Source organism: Branchiostoma lanceolatum, chromosome 3 (genome assembly GCF_035083965.1).
Source record: "Branchiostoma lanceolatum isolate klBraLanc5 chromosome 3, klBraLanc5.hap2, whole genome shotgun sequence".
NCBI lineage: Eukaryota > Metazoa > Chordata > Leptocardii > Amphioxiformes > Branchiostomatidae > Branchiostoma > Branchiostoma lanceolatum.
The window spans coordinates 23,809,089-23,830,375 of NC_089724.1; the positions used below are offsets into that span (position 1 = coordinate 23,809,089).

Genomic DNA, 21,287 nt, shown 5'->3' on the forward strand with positions numbered 1-21,287 from the left:
CACCAATTTCGCCACTCTACTGACAGGTGAAAGTTAATATATAGCTTCGGTTAGGGGCGTCCTCTCGTTCGGACGGGACGTAAAGCTACTAGGGAGCTAAACTTACGTCACTTCTTCCCGAGCACAAGGGCTTTCTACCACCCATAAATCGCGACCATACCTTGTCCAGAACACGAGATATAAAAACCGGACGTTCCGCTGTAGTACCATGACAAGCCGATAGGGGGCTCAAAATCTAATAATTTCGAGATGTTAGTAGTAGTCATCAAGACCTACCCACATACCAAGACCATGGCATCCATCTAGGCCTTCTCGAGTTATCGTGTTGACGTTGACTCACACACACACATGTTTCCGTAGGCTAATTTCACAAAGACTAAGTCTACGAGAAACGAAACGTGTCTCTTGATTCCTGTCTCAGCTTTCTACGAATAGCCGAGATGGATTATGCCAAACGTTTATCAAACACCCTCGAAGTTGGGTCCCAGAGAAAACTCAATTTTTACTTAATATTAGTATTTGAGAAACATAGCCACAATGCCACAATACATAGTAATTTTGATGACTACAAATTGACGAAAATGTATATATAGTAGTTTTGTATACATCCGGACGATAGTTTTATTATCATTATTACTACGATAATTTGCAGTAAAATTACATGAAATGACTCGATCACGGTTTGTTTTACTACTTCTTAGCACCCTTGACTTTGATTTGGTCTTTTCCATTTTTTTCTTCATATTTCTGCTTGGTTTTAATGACATATAAGGATGGACGTGATAGGAATTGATTGATAAGAGGTACAAGAGGTACAAGCTTGTTTATACCTAGTGCAATGGCCTAGTGGGTAGAGTGTTCGCCTTGCATACGGTAGGTCCCCGGGTCATACCAAAGACTATAAAAATGGTACATACTTCTTTCTCTGCTTAGCACTCAGCATTTGGGAAAGAGTATGGAAGTTATTTACACTTACCAGTGGACTATCCTCATGCTGTAGTGATTGCACAAAGTTGTGCGGCCCAAGGGCTACTGAAACGGAGATGGACGCCGCCCTATGCACCATCGGTGCGGGAAGTAACTTTGACTTTGACTTGACATGCTTGTTCAATGCGTGTACAATTGTGACAGACGTCTGCCCGCAAGATCACTAGCTATTTATTACCCAATCAACCCTGCAAACAAAAAGTCACTTTGTCAGCTTAAAGGTACGTATTTTAAAATCCGACCGATCAAAACATTAAAACATATAGTCACTATTTTTGGTCTTTTCTCTACATCATAAGTCGAAATCTACCTTTTTACATTGCAAAGCGTTCTCAGTGGACAAATGTGACTATATTGAGTCGCGAGAACGTGTCTTGAAATATACATACTTTCCACCGCCGGGAGTTTTTGGTAGGCTACTGAAAGCTAGTAGATTTTGCTCGGCTTGCTTTCTCGTTCAAAGTTTGCCAACGCTGGAAATGTGGAAAATGACACGTACGTGTTGAAAAGTAGTTGCATGCAAATGTCCATCTGACTGGAGATATTTTAGATTCAGAATACAATTGCAGTGTTGTCGCCAAAATTCTGCATTACGTATCTTTAACGTCTACGACATCTAAAAAAGGCGCTGTTGTAAGGCATATCAGAAAAACTGCTGACACGTGTTCCTGAACTCAGTTAAAGTATATTGAAAAAGGACTATTGTAGCTGCTTCGCTACGTGCCGCCGTAGCTGAGGCGCGCCTCGCGAAAAGAAAGTACATTGCAGAGTAATACAAGCTGTAGGGATCGCATGATTCTACGATCATTATGTATAGTACTAACGTTACCACTTCAGTATTGCTACATTCTGGTCCTTTTCTGAAATTTTCACTCGCTGTGATTGTAATAGACTTTGGGTTAAAGGCAACCAAAGCAATATTAGGGCCCAAAATATGGAAATAAAAGAATGCTGAAATCTTTATGGTAGTGGAATTTACCAACAGTATTTAGCACATTTGCGTAATAACTTCATACTTTGAGCATTTCAAAACCGCGCAAAAACGTGCCGTAGAATGATTCCCTTAGTTCCGCGAGCCTACAATGACCTCGGCGACGATTTTCAGTGAGTTTTCACATTTTCCATTATACCCGTCGCTATACATTGTGATAGTGTGTTGTTTGAACTAATCATGTGTAGAAATGACTAAATAAATTGACTTTCAAAACCCGAAATTTCGGGCCCTAATATTGCTTGGGTTTCCTTTAAAACAGGTTGTCACAAAGTAGACTCTTCGTATTTCCTCGTATATTTTACGAACCCTTGTTCCAAGATGTCGATCCGTATATATCTCCCCCGCGCATGACGTTCTCTGCTCGTTTCCTAGTACTGAAATGGATACATCCTGACAACAAGCCACAGAACGTGGGTGTCAAATCCTCAGGGGCGCAGGTGCAACTAGAGTTCCACGACTCCATACCGTCCCATCAATTTCTCGTTTTCTCATTACGTTGCTTTTTTGTGTGCATAATTCGTCGTCGCTATCCAATTTACCCATGTATATATTACGACGTTTCTTATATTTACCACTTATGATAGGGAATCATAGCTTTTTCGCAATTACAACACAAATGACGCACTGATTTTTACAATTCATGCCTAATGATTTTCACCACAAATTTACCTACAGTACATAACGTTATGTAATATGTAGGTAATTCCCATCATTTGCCGCTAAGCTATAACAGCATATATTCAATGACATATATCTCAATGATAATGCAAATAGGATCCTCGTTTGCATAATTCATATCAATCTTGTTCTTTAATCAAATATTGAGAAATTATTAAACATTTCGGTATTATGCAAATTTGATCTTGATTAGCATGGGTTGTACAGCTATGTTTATCTCTAAGATATTATGTTCATTTCTGCCTACGCTACCAACAAGCCAGGAACCTCGAACATCCATTGCTTTTCACAGATATGTATGTATCTTTCTATCTTTGATACCCACGAAATTAACAAGAAACATTATATGGCGGTACAACGATAGTTTATTCTGTATGTTTCGTGGTGACACGAACTCAACATCACTGATTTAAGAACATCAAACAGAGTATGATGTAATAATTAACGACAATGTGTAATTATATTCATCAGTGCTTTCAACATTCAACAGTCATTGGTTGATCTCATTTATCAGATATTGAAACGTAGATCCTTTCAATGTGGAAAAGGAGAATTAAACAAAACAGCTCACAAATTGTCGTCATCTCAGACTGACCGTCTAAACTAAAATGTTTTTCACACTAGTTCAAGTAATTTTACATTACCGTCAGAGACTGCACATGAAACATCAGGAGACAAGTTGTGGTCTTGTAGTTATAATTGAATTCCTCACATCATCTGGTGGATATTTGGTCAACGCTAGCTGCATCAGAATCTTTCCGATGTTTACGATACATTTTCTTAGCCTGAGTACCAGCCTTTTTAGCTTCCGTCCGCTACACAAGCTCCGCTGCGCTACCCAAGCTCCGCTCCCGGTCAAAAGTGGAGCTTGGGTAGCGCTAACATTTTCTGACACAATTGTATGGAAACTATAGACAGAATACATACACGAACACGGCCTTACAAGCACTAAATGTGGATACGTTCTAGATTTTTTTTCATTATTTAAAAACATAGTTACTCACACATCGTGGAACTTTAGGGAAAGTCATGTTGGGTTGCAGCGTCTTTCTTATCTTCGGTCCTGGTCTCGTCTTTCTTTTCCGCTGCGTTTGTCCTTTCCAGAAACTGGAAGAAATTTTCCACTTGAGACCCGTCTACGTCGAAACTGCGCATGTTGATGGCGGAGGGAGGGGGCTCCACGGTTGCCGCAGGTTTGCAGAAGTTACGGATCGCCTTGTGTAGTTCCAGTCTTACCTGCCTGTTCAGCAGCCCATACACCAACGAGTTCAGGGCAAAAGACGTTCGGGCGAGAATCTTGAGCCAGATCACAACTTCTTCTACCCCTCTATCACTACCCCGCACGAGCCCATGATATAGACTTGCCATGAAATACGGTCCCCAGGTGAAAATGAAAAGTCCAACGATAAGCAGAAGAGTTTTAGTTGCTTTAAGCGGTTCGTTGTTCTGCCTTTTCCCCTGCGGATTCCCTCCATCTGCAGCACCGCTTACTGTCAGAGAGTTGGTACTGGTGGACGGAGCGGGCTCCCCCAGGCGAGCCGAGACGCTGAAAATCTGGGACGGCGTGGTCGGAGGGACTTGCAAGAATATACCGGAGGGCTTTGGCGTTTCATCCGCGGGAAGCAAGGGCGCCGGTAGCGGTCCGACCTGCCGGGATGCTTTCCGTGCTGTTCGGTAGATGAAGCTGTACATTGTGATTATCACCATGGCAGGGATACAGAAATAGACAACGCTGATTATGATTGCGTAGGCAATGCTGGCAGCCCCGTCAGACCAACTAAAGGTGCACTCTTTGTGAATAGGATCATAGGAGTAGCTGTTCCAGCCCAGAAGAGGCGCCAGAGCAAAGACCAACGCTAGCAGCCAGATGACAGCGATGGCGAACAACGCTTTCAGGAGCGTGAGGTACGCTGCGTGCACCATCGGGCGGACGATGGAGTAGTAGCGTTCCACGCTGATGACACAAACCGTGGAGATCGAACCGAACGTGAAGAACGAGTCCAGGAATCCAGTCATCTGGCACACGGGAGCTGTGGAAAACCACTCACCGTGAGCCAACGTCGCAATGGCCAGAGGCGTGGAGGACAGGGAGTGCATCAGGTCAGCCGCACACAGGTTGAAGACGAAGATGAGGGTGAGAATCCTCAGCTGCGGTGTCTTGGCGATGACCACCATAACGCTGAGACTACCAACAATGGCTAAGACGTCCGTGGTTGCCAAGATTGTCATCATGGCGACAGACGAAACGGAATCAAGATCATTCCCGATTGTTGCGTTGATCGCTGAAGATGTTGCAGTCGCCATGATAGTTCTGGTTATCCCAACGTTTTTATCTATATTTTTGTATCAGAGCTTGATTTTAGCTAAAGCACCTCTCTGAATGGTGTGACTGCCTCCTGTCGTCAGTGGATGCTAATGTTTACGTTGCTTGCCAGGCTGAAGCACTCCCCCGCAGTCGGCTTCAAACAGAGCCGCAGCCAGACGAAATCAGATCTCGTTAAATGTCAACGGCAGCGCCTGCAGAACAACCAAAGGTGAAGCTATTTATATAAACCAGTGTACGTGACAACAGGTTGGAAAAACATGCGATGCAATCATAATGGTGCGATATGAGTGTTCAGTCATAACGTAAACACACTGTCGATGGAAGATCCAGTAATGTTTAATTTATTCTTCTCTGCAATTCGTATGATATTCGCCTGTTAGAGATTCTATTCTATATGCATAAAAACATCAGCTTCAAAAATATGCTATCCTATTTGCAAAAAATAAGCAACTTCAAAAGTCAACGTTTCAAATCTACAACGAAGACGCTTGGTGCCCACCTTTCAATTTCTGCACGGTACTGTAGTTTCCACATTCAGTTCAAACCTCAACCGTCTCCCTCGCTGGTAAGAAGGCCTGCTAGTATTTGTGTAACCGTCTGCCTGCGCTGATGAATAAATGAGTTCTGAGAAAACACCTTGCTCCTCCGGCAGATCCTTGGAACACGTAAAAGGGGGTTACTTCTATTTGACATTTAAGGCATCCGCTGAGGGAGGGGGGTAATGAATCAATATGATGTGATCCTCAGGAAACGACTTGGCAGCTTTGTCGAAAAGAACCCCTAATAGCACCCCGGAGACTGGATCAAGCGAGGCAGGTGCGTACGCGGGAAGGATTTCCAAACGTTGAAGGTGAATCTAATTTGAGTGTCAGGGAGAACGTTTGTTACCATGGTTACCGTCATAACATTTTAAGAGGATATCCTGTGAGCTCTGCTCACGAAGATCTGAGGGTTTTGCCGTTTGAAGCGTATGGTTGTGATTTTAATAGCCTCCTTCGCAGACTTTAAGGAGCGCCGGCGTATATTTTTGGAGGGAGCGATGATTCAAGGGACGCGGAAACTATCTCTCCCAGCATTTAGAGAACCTGAATCATGTTACAAATCACCGAAACCCCATTTTCCACTTGCTTTGGGTCAAAATATGTACTCTCATCTCTTGTAATCATCCAATTGCATGGGGGGGGGGGGGGTCCATTCAGTTACTGGGTCATAAATGGTTCATTTCCGTGTTAATCTATGATGAAGCTTTACATATTTGGTTAATTCATTTCTATTCATAAAACATGGTCTTTTAGAGTAAAATAATCTGCTTCTGGGGCTGAGTCCCCCTTTAGAATTTCTATACCTTAGCTGGCTTGGCGTTATAGTTATAGTATTAGTTCAGTACTCACATTTCATGTTAATACTTAAGTATCATTGAGCAAACAACAAAAACAAACACATATGTCTCTTCACCATCGACATTTAATACTCTTCTTCAAAGAATACAGATCACAAGAAGTACGTTTCTTTCTGTTAGTAAAGGGCTTTAAACTTACATTCATAACCACCTATTTTGTCCCTCTCTTGCAAATGACCTTATTTGCGTTGTGCTTTGTATATCAAACCTATAGTATATGTATGTATAGCTTGAAAGTTCATCTGTGTTGGTAGAAATCATTTTGATACAAGTTTTAACTGTAATTTCCAACACAAAAATTGGACTCACACAAATTTTCGATTGTACAACACAATTGACGACACTTTGTCAATGAGTGAGCAATCCAACGCTGGGATGACGTCACGCTATGCAGATAGCACACGTGACTCGGTGAGCAGTGGATCATAAGTAGCGGAAAGACTGTGGAGCCCGCCATCTCTGTTGAGGGATGATTGCAAGGCCCATACCACAGACCTTACGCAACTTATGATCCACTGCTCACCGAGTCACGTGTGCTATCTGCATAACGTGACGTCACCCCAGCGGTGGATTGCTCATTCCTTGACAAAGACTGGTGTTAACGTTGTACAGTCGAAAATTTGGGTCCAATTTTTGTGTCGGAAATTACAGTTAAAAATTGTTTCAGAATATATGTATGCATGTGTGTGATGAACACCTCAGTTCGTCTACTATATGATTGAGTCGATACAATATTGGATGCAAAAAGACTGAAGGGTTTAAAGTAAGTTCAGTTACACCAGGTTACACCCACAGCAGTGGGGAGACGTATCCCACAATAAATTCTCTGTGAGTTGCACCTAAGCTTGTTCTTCGTTCTCAAGAGTTATATATTTTGTGTACGGTTTGTCATATTGAGCCTGTTCTTTGAGGGTTGTGAGGTCACGGGGTATAACGTACGTCACGGGATGGCCAGACACATTCGGTGGTCGCAGAGATCTATCAGCCGCAACGCGCAGACACATTCGACGCGCCGCGGAAAAATCAGCCGTCCGCGCGGACCTATCAGCCGCAACGCGCAGACAAATTCGACGCCGCGCGGACCTATCAGCCCTTCGCGAGGAAAACTCAGCCGTGGGACAGCGCCATCAGGTGTCTCACTACTGCCTTCAGAGAGCGCTGGAAAGCCCGCGCCAAGGTAGGTCCTCCACAATTTCCTTCTCTAGCGTCATATAGAGACATCGACTGGTAATCTAACTAGGCCTATCAGGTGCCAGACTATCTTAGGGTCATCCGGAGCCAGAAATAATCGGCAGGTCTTCAAATTAAGTCGAGATATAGGGAGAACAGTTCTCAATCGGTGACACACCACATCGAAGTTGTCAAGGTAAACAGTGGCTAATGCTGTATTTTGGGCCATTAGAAGCAAAGACATCGGCGGTTTTGACGTCTTTTAGTGTGATTGGGTGTCCAGAACAACGTAACATACTCTGGAATTGATACAATATGCCCACAGAGCGAAAATCATGTGGTAGAAGTGATACCGCTATATGTCGCCCCCCTCCCCATTTTCCAGTAAAGTTACGGCCAATATCTTATGTAGTAGTATAGTAAGCATTAACAGGCAATAGTGTTTTTGTCGCCTCGATTCATTTTGGCGATATGCGGGGAATACCTTTTATCACTTTATGGGGTTATCCTCATCTAGATGATTCAACGAACATCTCATACGTTTCTCGCAAGATTGTTTACTATATTGTTACTACTATTACCCAGGTATAATGTGTCACTGCAAGTAATCAACCCTGACATTTTTCAGAAATGACTCGTCGACTCAGGTTGACACTACATCCGCGGAAAAGGTGTAGAAACAAAACAACGGGCACCTGGAAAGCAAACACGCGAAGTTGACGATGTATGGGTAACAGAAGATAACATTGGCATTGATGACAGCACTGCAGCAAGTCCCAGGCAGAAAGAGACACAACTCTCCTGGTCAACTCCTACTCGAGCTAGCGTCAACGACACTTTTTCTGGACTGTAGGCTTCTCTCCCTTTATACGAAAGGCACTAAGCAACGGAAATCATACAATGTACAACTGGAATATTCAAATAACTCCATATTTGCCGTAGAAATCTATATATTCATAGAGATATGTATTGAGTAGATATTGGATGAAGACTATACTTTGTCAGGTTGTTATATTCACAGATGTAGGTGATGGACCATCTCAGCGTTGCATAATTGTACTGACCATCCGTATTTCCTGAAATGTTAATCCAAAAATGACACACAAAATATAGTTATATATAACTAGATTTATTCTGGTTGTTTACAAAATATATATTTGCTGAATTGCAATACCATGATCTTGATCTTGTTATACATCACTTGGCAAATGACTATGTTGTAATCATATTGCACTGTAGCTTAATCTATTGCTATAGATTACAAATTAAAGTATTCTGATCGTTTATAAATATTGACTCTTGAAAAAAGAAGAACAAAGTCAAAACCAATCAAATACCGAGTCTCGGCGCCGTGATTTTCCCAACACTACAGATGAAAATATGTCACTGTACAGGTGCACTATACACAAGGTATACCTTCTTGTGAAACAACAAATATAATTATATGAACCAGAATTACTGCATGATTACACACAAGTTCTTCCTTTTTATGAAATCTGTGTTCACACTTGTAGCACTGACAAACGTCTTTACTCTGGGATTGTCATGGGTTCTGTGATGATGTTTCAGGACTTCTTATACTATGACTTAAAGGACTTTCCACGTTTGTCACAAAAATCCCAATCTGAATGCACTATCATGTGCTTCTTCACTTGAACTCTTTCTGACAAACTGGGCACTCCTTGGATGATTCAACTTAGTGATCCTGAAAGTCTCTAGCATAAATAAAGTCTTTATTGCACAACCCACACTAAATTGCTGGTCCTTTATCAGCCCCATGGCAGCGACGCTTGTGTTCAGCTACTGAACCGCTGTTCGCTTAGCACTTGCCATGTGTACACAGACTGCACTGTAGTCCTGCGTGTGGGGGAGGAGACATCCTTTTCTACATCTTCAGCTGGCAAAACCACACCAGGTAGGTCATCAGACTCGTTGGACTCTTCCAAAGACACTGAACCCTCACTGGATCCACTGGTGCTGGTGTTTGAACGGGATCCACTGGTGCTGGTGTTTGAACGGGATCCACTGGTGCTGTTACTTGAAGACCAGGTACCCTGTCCCTCCCCAAGGCATGGCTTGTCAGGTGGTTCTTCATCTCCCTCCTGAAGGCTGGACTTGTAGGGTAGAACAGGTGGTTTTACATTTGTGGTCACATGCACAAACCTGTCCTACTCATCAAACTCCATGGCTGAAATGCAAATTCCAAAAATGAATGCCTTTGTCTGGATAAACATTGATGACTCTGCATCTTCATTGAAATGACCACAACAGTATCGCTTCTTATGGCTTTAATACTGCTATAAGAGCTAACATCGTTCTAGTACTTCTACACATGGTGGTTCGTACTGAAGGATGGGGGAGGGGGGCGTTATATAGCGGTATCACTTCTACCACATATTTTCGCTCTGTGGGCATATTATATCAATTCCAGAGTATGTTACGTTGTTCTGGACACCCAATCACACTAAAAGACGTCAAAACCGCCGATGTCTTTGCTTCTAATGGCCCAAAATACAGCATTAGCCACTGTTTACCTTGACAACTTCGATGTGGTGTGTCACCGATTGAGAACTGTTCTCCCTATATCTCGACTTAATTTGAAGACCTGCCGATTATTTCTGGCTCCGGATGACCCTAAGATAGTCTGGCACCTGATAGGCCTAGTTAGATTACCAGTCGATGTCTCTATATGACGCTAGAGAAGGAAATTGTGGAGGACCTACCTTGGCGCGGGCTTTCCAGCGCTCTCTGAAGGCAGTAGTGAGACACCTGATGGCGCTGTCCCACGGCTGAGTTTTCCTCGCGAAGGGCTGATAGGTCCGCGCGGTGTCGAATTTGTCTGCGCGTTGCGGCTGATAGGTCCGCGCGGACGGCTGATTTTTCCGCGGCGCGTCGAATGTGTCTGCGCGTTGCGGCTGATAGATCTCTGCGACCACCGAATGTGTCTGGCCATCCCGTGACGTACGTTATACCCCGTGGAGGTGCGATTTGATGGTTGTTACTCTTCGTCTCCTGCCATGTCTTCCAGCTCCCTCATTTCCTTCTCGACGTCTTCATCCATACCGGCGTCTTCTCCCATGTCTTCCATCTCCCTCGCCTCCTCCACATCCGCATCCGCTTCTTCCAAGATGTCGCGTAAGTCTTGCAGGGTCTCTTTAATCTCCAGTTCGCGCTTGGACCGGTCTGTGAAAATATCATTTGTTACATCATGAATGACCAGACATTTTTATGTTCATCTTGTAGCGCCTAGTCGCACATGGGGCACCATTAGTTTCCCCATATGTCAGACCATTTGACAGGCTAGGGAAGCAGTTAGAGAAACAAACCGGGGCTGGAATGGGATGAATGCAAGACTAGGAGAATGGATACCAGGTCACGAGAATAACATAACAAGTTTTTTCATCCAACAAGATTGAAAAAGGAATAGCCTGTGTTACTCTCCCAGTCAGGGGTCTGACCAGTCACCCTTACTAATCGATCACATTGAAACTCAGATTCGAATCAGTCATGACCCGAAGAATTGCTTTCTAAGTTGCGTTAACGACTAAATCTGACCAAAAAAATCTCGCTTGTGAGATGCTGGAAGGTGTCAGCTTTCAAATGATGTTTTCAGATTGACAATTTTGGCACTTTGGAAGGGATTGAACGTGCCCGCGATTTAACGTTTAGAAAAAAATAGTTTCTGCTACTTAGTTTCTACTACTGAAAATAGTTTCTACTACTTTTAGTTTCTACTACTTTTCTAAAAGTGATAACAGGAGGGTAAGGGACAACTGGCCATTAACGTAAATTTACATTCAAGTATGTACTAGTGTCCACCGGTCTTCATAATGACTTCCTGGCCATTGATCTACAGTCAAACATGTACTAGTGACTGCCAATGGAAGATATCTTGGAAAAGAAAATGACAAAGCAACAACAACAACAACAAAAAACAAACAGATGCCTTACCAGTCCGTTGATGAATAGCCTTATTCCAGCCGACTCCCCACATTGCGTTGCTGGTTGGACTGGCGCTAACCTTTTTCAGCTTCCCGGCAATACGCCACCAGCCAGTTCCTGTCGGATTCTTGGGGCTGATGCCTGTTTGAGCGCAGACATGGAAAGGCATTATTCACAAGGTACAGCCCTTATAGATTATGTAAATGAGAAGGCCACATTTTCATGATTTATGTCTAATAATATCCACATTCACTTAACTTCCAAATGCTGCAAGAATGAAATTCCCATCATTTACCAACTGTAAATCTATGTAGTCAAGGCACCGGTCAAGGTTTGTGCAAAATAAAGCGACAATTGCTCACGATGTGGTGAAAGGGTGGAGCCTATTCAAAAGACATGTTTTTTTAGCGGCGGTTGCGAGTACAAAATGTACAAAATGGTTTGTTCAGGTCGACCTAGTTTGTAAAAAAAAAGAAGGTCGTTTTCGACATTTTTATTATTTTCAGAATGAACCAATTTTTATGCCCCGTTCATGATGCAAAAAACAAAACGGTTCGATCCGTTTCGGCAAAATAAATCGAACTAGAAAGGCAACATTTGCACGAGCAAATACATCATATTCCCTCTCCATGCAAAAAGGGACTGTTCTACAATCACCCCTATGCAAAAATGGAGCATTCCAAAATAATGTTTAACTATTATAAAGTAAGACCGTGTAATGACCATTGTAAATATCAACGCCATCCAGGCTAACATTTGTATGTCTGCAATGTTGGTATTTGAATAAAGAATTGAATTAAAGACCAGGCAGAAATGGATCTCTCCCAATTTGAAACCCTATGCATGACTCTTCCGGGCACCCATATTCATACTGGACCATTCAAAAAACACCTTCCAGCGGCGTATGGACCAACAGGTATCATGCAAATTTCAGAACGTAAACAACTCGAGTTTGATAAATCCGTGGGTATTTTGAAAGGCGCTCTCTCATTGGCTGACCGAATTAGTCCACCTAGCCATAGGAATACAGATGTGACCATATATGGTCATATGAAGAAAATAGCTAATTATCTCCCTAAAATACCCCCTAGAATCGTATTTTGAAGTAATTTATGCCAAAAGTAGGAATGGGGTTCCTTGAATATTTTTTCAATACACCCCCATAGCAAATTTCAGGTCATTTGGCTGTAATTCCAGGTCACAGGAGGCCCAAATGTACGTTTTTGGTCTGAAAATGGCCAAAAATCCTCAATAAAAACTTTTTTAGGGCATTCATACAAAAATGAGAAAAAAACGCCTAGCGGTATGTGCAAACTCTACCAGTATATCAAATTTTAACTCATTTGGCCCAGGAGGAGAAAGAAACATGACCAACAACAATATATTTCGCCCATATCTATAGTATAGGCGAAATATAAGTATTTGTGAACATGAACGCTAAGAAACGATTTCGTTCCGTTTTATTCTGAACCTCGAGCTCCTCCCGGGATAGTCTGCAACGGTTCAGAATGAAAAATATTAATCTACCTGACTATCTAACCTTCTTCGAAATAATTTAATTTACCTGATATGTTGGCGCGGTCAATCTACAATTACTCGCCCACCACTACCACCCCGAAAAAGGGAAAATTGTTACCTTTCCTATAATAGATGTAGTCTTTGTAGTCCACGCCCCAGACGATGTTCTTTCCCACGCTGATGTGCTTCAGATAACCGGAGACCCGCTGCCAGGAGGTGCCCGTGGATCCCTCCTTCCCGTAGGTCCCGACGCGGTACCAAATCTTGCCTTTGCTGCCCAATCCCCATACGCCTGATGCTCCAACTGACACGTACGCCAGATAACCTGGTATCCTCTTCCACCGAGAGCCTAGCAAATTCAACATGCGAGTTAAAAAGTTTAATCACGCACATTCCATGATCTAGGAACAGCCTACACACAACTTATTTAACTCAAAGCACGCACATTCCAGGAACAGCCTAGACACAGCTTATCAAAGTTAAAGCACGCACATTCCAGGAACAGCCTATACTACGTATAACTTAAAGTTAAAGCATGTACATTCCACGAACAGCCTACACACAGCTTATTAAAGTTAAAGCACGCACATTCGTTCCAGGAACAGCCTACACACAACTTATTTAACTCAAAGCACGCACATTGTGTTGTTTGCGTGCCACCCCACAACCACGACACGCCCATCTTTGATTAAAAGTCCACCCTTGTCTTCTCCCCGGAGATTTCCGAAGTTGTCTGTCAGCAGTTTCTTTCTTTTCTTTCTTTCTTTCTTTCTTCATTTGACAGGCTAGGGAAGCAGTTAGAGAAACAAAACGGGACTGGAATGGGATGGATACAAGGCTAGGAGAATGGATACCAGGTCATGAGAATAACATAACTAGTTTTTTCATCCAACAAGATTGAGAAAGGAATAGCCTGTGTTCCTCTCCCAGTCAGGGGTCTGACCAATCACCCCGACCAATCGATCACATTGAAACTCGGATTCGAATCAGTCATGACCCGACAAATTGCTTTTTAATTTGCGTTAACGACTAAATCTGACAAAAAAACTCGCCTGTGAGATGCTGGAAGGCATCACTGAGCTTTCAAATGATGTTTTCAGATTGACAATTTTGGCACTTTGGAAGTGATTGAACGTGCCTGCGATTTAAGGTTTAGAAAAAAAAAATTCTACTACTTTTCTTTAAAAAAAGTGATAACAGGAGGGTAAGGAACACCTAGCCATTAATGTAAATTTACATTCAAGTATGTACTAGTGTCCACCGGTCTTCATAATGACTTCCTGGCCATTGATCTACAGTCAAACATGTACTAGTGACTGCCAATGGAAGAAATCTTAGAAAAGAAAATGACAAAGCAACAAAAACAACAACAGCAAAAAAACAGATGCCTTACCAGACAGGTGCCAAATAGCCTTATTCCAGCCGACTCCCCACATTGCGTTGCTGGTTGGACTGGCGCTAACCTTTTTCAGCTTCCCGGCAATACGCCACCAGCCAGTTCCTGTCGGATTTTTGGGGGTGATGCCTGTTTGAGCGCAGACATGGAAAGGCATTATTCACAAGGTACAGCCCTTATAGATTATGTAAATGAGAAGGCCACATTTGCATGATTTATGTCTAATAATATCCACATTCACTTAACTTCCAAATGCTGCAAGAATGAAATTCCCATCATTTACCAACTGTAAATCTATGTAGTCAAGGCACCGGTCAAGGTTTGTGCAAAATAAAGCGACAATTGCTCACGATGTGGTGAAAGCATGAAACATGGTGTGATGTATCCTGAATGGGTTTTCAAGGGTGGAGCCTATTCAAAAGACATGTTTTTTTAGCGGCGGTTGCGAGTACAAAATGTACAAAATGGTTTGTTCAGGTCGACCTAGTTTGTAAAAAAAGAAAGTCGTTTTCGACATTTTTTCTTATTTTCAGAATGAACCAATTTTTATGCCCCGTTCATGATGCAAAAAACAAAACGGTTCGAACCGTTTCGGCAAAATAAATCGAACTGAAAAGGCAACATTTGCACGAGCAATTACATCATATTCCCTCTCCATGCAAAAAGCAACTGTTCTACAATCACCCCTATGCAAAAATGGAGCATTCCAAAATAATGTATGACTATTATAGAGTAAGACCGTGTAATGACCATTGTAAATATCAACGCCATCCAGGCTAACGTTTGTATGTCTGCAATGTTGGTATTTGAATAAAGAATTGAATTAAAGACCAGGCAGAAATGGATCCCTCCCAATTTGAAACCCTATGCATGGATGGACTCATCCTGGCACCCATACATACGGGCATTCATACTGGACCATTCAAAAAACACCTTCCAGCGGCGTATGGACCAACAGGTATCATGCAAATTTCAGAACGTAAACAACTCGAGTTTGATAAATCCGTGGGTATTTTAACCCTCAAACCACCGTATGGGGTCAAAACTGACCCCAGGCGCATATCAACATGTGCCATTTTGACGTTTTGAGTCGAAAACAAAATTCCTTCTATGAGTTTGTTTGTATATATGTCTTATAACTTCTCACAAGTTTTTACCGAGATTGGCTCATTGTTGATTAAGTTATCCTAGAAAGTTTACGCATGGTCCAGTGGGGTCAATATTGACCCCAGCAAAATTTGCACTCATATTCCCTATTGTTTGATACTTGTCATCTAGTAACATTTATGATAAGGGTTATTATGATCATAGTTACAAAATATAGTTTTGTAGAAACGTGAAAAAAACAATTTTTTCAAATGAACGTAAAAATTAATGACGTTGCGACGTATCATGACGTCATTTATGTGATTTTATTGACGAAAACCTACAAATTGGGTATTTCCGTAGAATTCAAAGGTACACGATAAAACTTAGGTAGAAATTATGTATGATAAATCATAATATATCCAAAGACGTTATTTGTAGATGGCAACAGGAACGACGTCAAAATGACGTCATAGAAATTATATTCATATCAAGTTACACTAGGGAAATCCGCCATCTTGGTTCCGCCATCTTGAATTATTTTGAATGCATTTTTTCATCATACTACCTAATAACACAATAAAAATGGACCAAGACATTTATATTAAGATTGTTTCTGTTTGAATAAACATGGTAATGATGAAATTTGAGGTTGAAATGGCCGGTTAAAGCTAATCTAATTATATCGTCCGCCATCTTAGATTTTGATCGATGAGGTAATCAAATATGCATAAATTATGAATATTAAATCATAAAAATGATAGTGAATTAAATTGGTTGGTGTTGATGTAACAAAATAAGTGCAGTTTAAAAAGACAGCCCTAGAATTACATTGTAAAATCCAAAAGTAGCGACTTTTTCCAAATATGGCTCTAAGAAACCGGTTGCCATAGCAACATGAAAACATTGATTAGATATTTCATTAAATTAAAATTGTTGCCAACGAAATTTTAGCAAAGGTGACCAAGGTTGGTTCTTCTAGCGTAAGCCATTCAGATGCTATATGACATCATGTGTTGGCGCAGGCCTCAAAAGAGCCCGCTTGTCTGAATAGCGTTAGTTGCAAAAGACGATGTTCCCTATTTTTGCATAAATTATGATAATGAGCAAAAATTATTCACACCTAATCATGTCAAAATGTCCCTTATAGATTACTTAAACTATACATATATGCAAACCACAAAAATTGTCACCAATAAAGCTATATTTGTAGAAAACACTGTGGGGTCAGTTTTGACCCCATACGGTAAGATTAGTCGTAAAAAAGCTACGGTGGTTAGAGGGTTAAAAGGCGCTCTCTCATTGGCTGACCGAATTAGTCCACCTAGCCATAGGAATACAGATGTGACCATATATGGTCATATGAAGAAAATAGCTAATTATCTCCCTAAATTACCCCCTAGAATGGTATTTTGAAGTAATTTATGCCAAAAGTAGGAATGGGGTTCCTTGAATATTTTTTCAATACACCCCCATAGCAAATTTCAGGTCATTTGGCTGTAATTCCAGGTCACAGGAGGCCCAAATGTACGTTTTTGGTCTGAAAATGGCCAAAAATCCTCAATAAAAACTTTTTTAGGGCATTCATACAAAAATGAGAAAAAAACGCCTAGGGGTATGTGCAAACTCTACCAGTATATCAAATTTCAACTCATTTGGCCCAGGAGGAGAAAGAAACATGACCAACAACAATATATTTCACCCATATCTATAGTATAGGCGAAATATAAGTATTTGTGAACATGAACGCTAAGAAACGATTTCGTTCCGTTTTATTCTGAACCTCGAGCTCCTCCCGGGATAGTCTGCAACGGTTCAGAATGAAAAATATTGATCTACCTGACTATCTAACCTTCTTCGAAATAATTCAATTTTCCTGATATGTTGGCGCGGTCAATAAACACTTACTCGCCCACCACCACCACCCCGAAAAAGGGAAAATTGTTACCTTTCCTCAAATAGATGTAGTCTTTGTAGTCCACGCCCCAGACGATGTTCTTCCCCACGCTGATGTGCTTCAGATAACCGGAGACCCGCTGCCAGGAGGTGCCCGTGGATCCCTCATTCCCGTAGGTCCCGACGCGGTACCAAATCTTGCCTTTGCTGCCCAATCCCCATACGCCTGATGCTCCAACTGACACGTACGCCAGATAACCTGGTATCCTCTTCCACCGAGAGCCTAGTAAATTCAACATGCGAGTTAAAAAGTTTAATCACGCACATTCCATGATCTAGGAACAGCCTACACACAACTTATTTAACTCAAAGCACGCACATTCCAGGAACAGCCTACACACAGCTTATTAAAGTTAAAGCACGCACATTCCAGGAGTAGCCTACACAAAACTTAAAGTTAGAGCATACACATTTTAGGAACAGGTTGTAGTTTACAAGCCAACTAATTCTTAAGTTTCGATGATTAGCATAAAGCGCATTTCAAAGGTCGAAAAAAATAGTAAAAGAGAGTGACGCAGATGCATGATAACTGAGATTATCATGACAATGTATGTAGAATAAAAATGAATGAATAATACCTTTAATACTTGCGTCAGTAGCACCTGTGGAACAAATGTATGGATACGTGAATACGTGAATCAGGTTGGTGAATCACTGGGTAAAATGTTTCGCAACCAAGAGTTGATACCTGGCCGAAATTCACCTTTCTCATGGTGATAACGACTGTGTATACTTCGCACTGCAGCTAGGTGTCGCTGCAGTGCAAAGAAGGCGGTTCCAAACGTGACTCGGTCCATAAGCTAATGAACATGATTCACGTTTGGGACTGCATTCTTCACCTTGCAGCAGCGACACCTAGCTGCAGTTCGAAGTAGAACCAGAAACGCTGGTTGTGCTAGAATAAATATTTTATCCAAACTTTTAGATATAAGATATAAGTATACTGATGTATGCATACCAAGAAACAAACACAACGTCTTATCCCTATAAACAATCACCACTCTAGGTACTAAACCTGGCGAACAGTGTACGCTTTAGCCTTAGGTATTCATCAACGAGTATCTGCGAGCTGCAATCAATCATAAGTGACGGAATCTTATTCAAAGTAGTTGTCTACTCATGCCGGATACAATTGATGGTTTTTGGGTGTGTCATGCCCAGATACCAGAAGATACCGTTCTATGTGTTATGCAGTTCTTGGAACGATACAGTAACTGTATATTTTTATCAACAGATTTGCGATCAGCTAAAACGTATTTACTTTATTCGGTTCTAGGTTGATTCAAAGTTAGACTTTTCCAACATCAGGACTGTGGACTGGCATGCCATGTAGTTTGGGACAGTAATTACGCCAATTAGCAATTAAAGATACTGATTATCGACTCGAAGGAATGTCGGTCGACGACTCGGACCATTACCAACCCGGCCGAAACCCCTGGTCAACTCGGCCCAAATCCCCGGTCCGAGCTCAGCCCAAACCGCCAGTTAACTCGACCCAAACCCCCGGTAACTGTGCATTTTTATCAACAGATTTGCGATCAGCTAAAACGTATTTACTTTATTCGGTTCTAGGTTGATCAAAGTTAGACTTTTCCAACATCAGGACTGTGAACTGGCATGTAGTTTGGGACAGTATTTACGCCAATTAGCAATTATCGACTCGAAGGAATGTCGGACGACTCGGACCAAGGACTTGCTCGGACCATTAACACTTGCATCCCGACCGAAACCCCTGGTCAGCTCGGCCCAAACCCCCGGTCCGAACTCGGCCCAAACCCCCGGTCCGAACTCGGCCCAAACACCCGGTCCGAACTCGGCCCAAACACCCGGTCCGAACTCGGCCCAAACCCCCTGTTAACTCGGCCCAAACCCCCGGCTAACTCGGCCCAAACCCCCGGTTAACTCGGCCCAAACTCCCGGTTACTCGGCCCAAACCCCCGGTTAACTCGGCCCAAACCCCCGGTTAACTCGGCCCAAACCCCCTGTTAACTAGGCCCAAACCCCCGGTTAACCCGGTCCAAACCCCCGGTTAACTCGGCCCAAACCCCGGGTTAACTCGGCCCCAACCCCCGGTTAAGTCGGCCCAAGCCCCCGGTTAACTCGGCCCAAACCCCCGGTTAACTCGGCCCAAACCCCCGGTTAACGCGCCCGCGCCCAAACCCCCGGTCAACTCGGCCCAAACCCCCGGTTAACTCGGCCCAAACCCCCGGTTAACGCGCCCAAACCCCCGGTTAACGCGGCCCAAACGCTGGTCAATGCAGTTAGTAATGGTCCGAGCTGTCCTGGTACCGACTCGAAGTATTTCTCCGAGAAATCGGTAAAGGGAACACTGGTACAATTTTGTTGGTTTTGATACGGCCAAAAGCGAAAGAAAAAACATGAAAAAAATGAAAATGATAGTTTGCTCCTTTTTACTATGTACATTTCATTCGTTTGACCACAATAAGCCTCAATAATTTGACTACTAATGAAAGAATCCAACCGTACATATTCTGAGTGACACGAATAAAAAGACCATGGTTTGTAAGTTTTTTTTTCAGTTGGAAAATGACAAAATACTGCACTGATAAAACATAACGGTACGTATCGTTAGAGCGGCATCAACTATTTTGCACGCGTATCATTTGTCAATCATCAACCCTTCAAAACCTTAGGCGATACTCCAAACTTTGTGTGCATTTTCTTGGTAGGTTTTTCTTGTTCGGTCAAAGGCGACCAGAACATTACTTATACGTCTTTGAAATTACATAATTTATATAATAGTTGGTCCAATGATCCTAGGAACGTTTCTCCCAAAACGTATGGATACTTTGTAACATTAACTTTGTACAATTCATGCTTTAGACAACAATACGCGTCAATATAAAAAAAATCATACTGTTTTGAGCGACACGAAGAAAAGGAACATGGGTTGTACTTTGTGTTGTACATGTTTTTCAGTCTGAAAATGACGTTTAAAAATGCGGTACTTCGAAAGCATCATTTATTTTTCTCTGTCACGCATTGGTTACATTTAAAATCTTCCAACATAGTTAACTTATTGTTACTTTAAGAAAACGGTTGTGCAAAGAGGAGCGACTTACCGAGCGCAAGGAGAACCACGAATATAGCTGGAAATGCGGCCATCTTGAAGAAGTCCAAAACCCCAACTGACCAGATGTTGTCTACGGAGCTCAATTTATTTCCTTCCCGGAGTTGTGGTCGCAGAACACAGTATTAATGTTCGGGTACGAAGTAGTGCGTCACATTGCTTGAAAAGGCCGTAGTTTTTTTCTGTGCACGTTAGCGAGGCTGAAACTATGGTGAATGGCAGAGGAATACGTCAGTTTTGAGACAGTACGAGTTTGATTACGATTTTTGTTCGGTCGGGTTGGATTCGCGCCTCGATATTGTTACCGCCCGACTACTGTAAGTCGCCTGCAGTACGGTGACCTCCGCTGGGGTCATATCAAAGTGGCTTTTAAAAGAGAACGAGCCGGCAAATTTAACCTCATTTTGCAGATATTTTGTAGATTGAACCTTGAAGGCAAACATAAAAAAATCTGGTACCCTAATTGTGCACCTTTCTATAAATTTTCAAGCGTCGAAGCATCTCACCTTGGGATCCTTAACTATATAAATCCCTATAGGAGAAATACTGTGGTCTGCAACCTTAACCTCCCCTGCATGTAACTACGGTTTTCTTTTGTATTTGTTAATTGTGTTGTTTGCGTGCCACCCCACTCCCACGACACGCCCATCTTTGATTAATGTAGTTTATACGATGAAGAGAGCGATGCGCTTTATAAACTTATTCAATGTAGGTTTCCCCATTTTATACATCTTTGCAAAGCGG

At 42.3% G+C, this 21,287-nt stretch overlaps 2 protein-coding genes and 1 long non-coding RNA gene across 3 annotated transcripts; 1 reads left to right on the forward strand and 2 right to left on the reverse strand.

Moving 5' to 3' along the window:
* Positions 1–2,912: 2,912 nt before the first annotated feature.
* LOC136431134 (G-protein coupled receptor 61-like) lies at positions 2,913–6,093 on the reverse strand. The gene is made up of 2 exons (XM_066422391.1): positions 5,485–6,093; positions 2,913–5,176 (listed from the first exon to the last, which is right to left on the reverse strand). The coding sequence occupies exon 2, from the start codon at positions 4,961–4,963 to the stop codon at positions 3,677–3,679; it is 1,287 nt and encodes a 428-aa protein (XP_066278488.1). The 5' UTR covers positions 4,964–5,176; positions 5,485–6,093; the 3' UTR covers positions 2,913–3,676.
* Positions 6,094–6,431: 338 nt separating this feature from the next.
* Positions 6,432–20,616, reverse strand: LOC136431138 (lectin L6-like). Its single transcript, XM_066422395.1, has 8 exons — positions 20,536–20,616; positions 18,031–18,054; positions 17,445–17,675; positions 14,408–14,539; positions 13,133–13,363; positions 11,506–11,637; positions 10,536–10,737; positions 6,432–7,304 (listed from the first exon to the last, which is right to left on the reverse strand). Exons 1-7 carry the CDS (start codon positions 20,576–20,578, stop codon positions 10,553–10,555), a joined length of 978 nt encoding a protein of 325 aa, XP_066278492.1. The 5' UTR covers positions 20,579–20,616; the 3' UTR covers positions 6,432–7,304; positions 10,536–10,552.
* On the forward strand, positions 7,311–8,888 carry LOC136431139 (uncharacterized). The gene is made up of 2 exons (XR_010754986.1): positions 7,311–7,561; positions 8,183–8,888. It is a non-coding gene; the product is annotated as an uncharacterized lncRNA (long non-coding RNA).
* Positions 20,617–21,287: the final 671 nt, after the last annotated feature.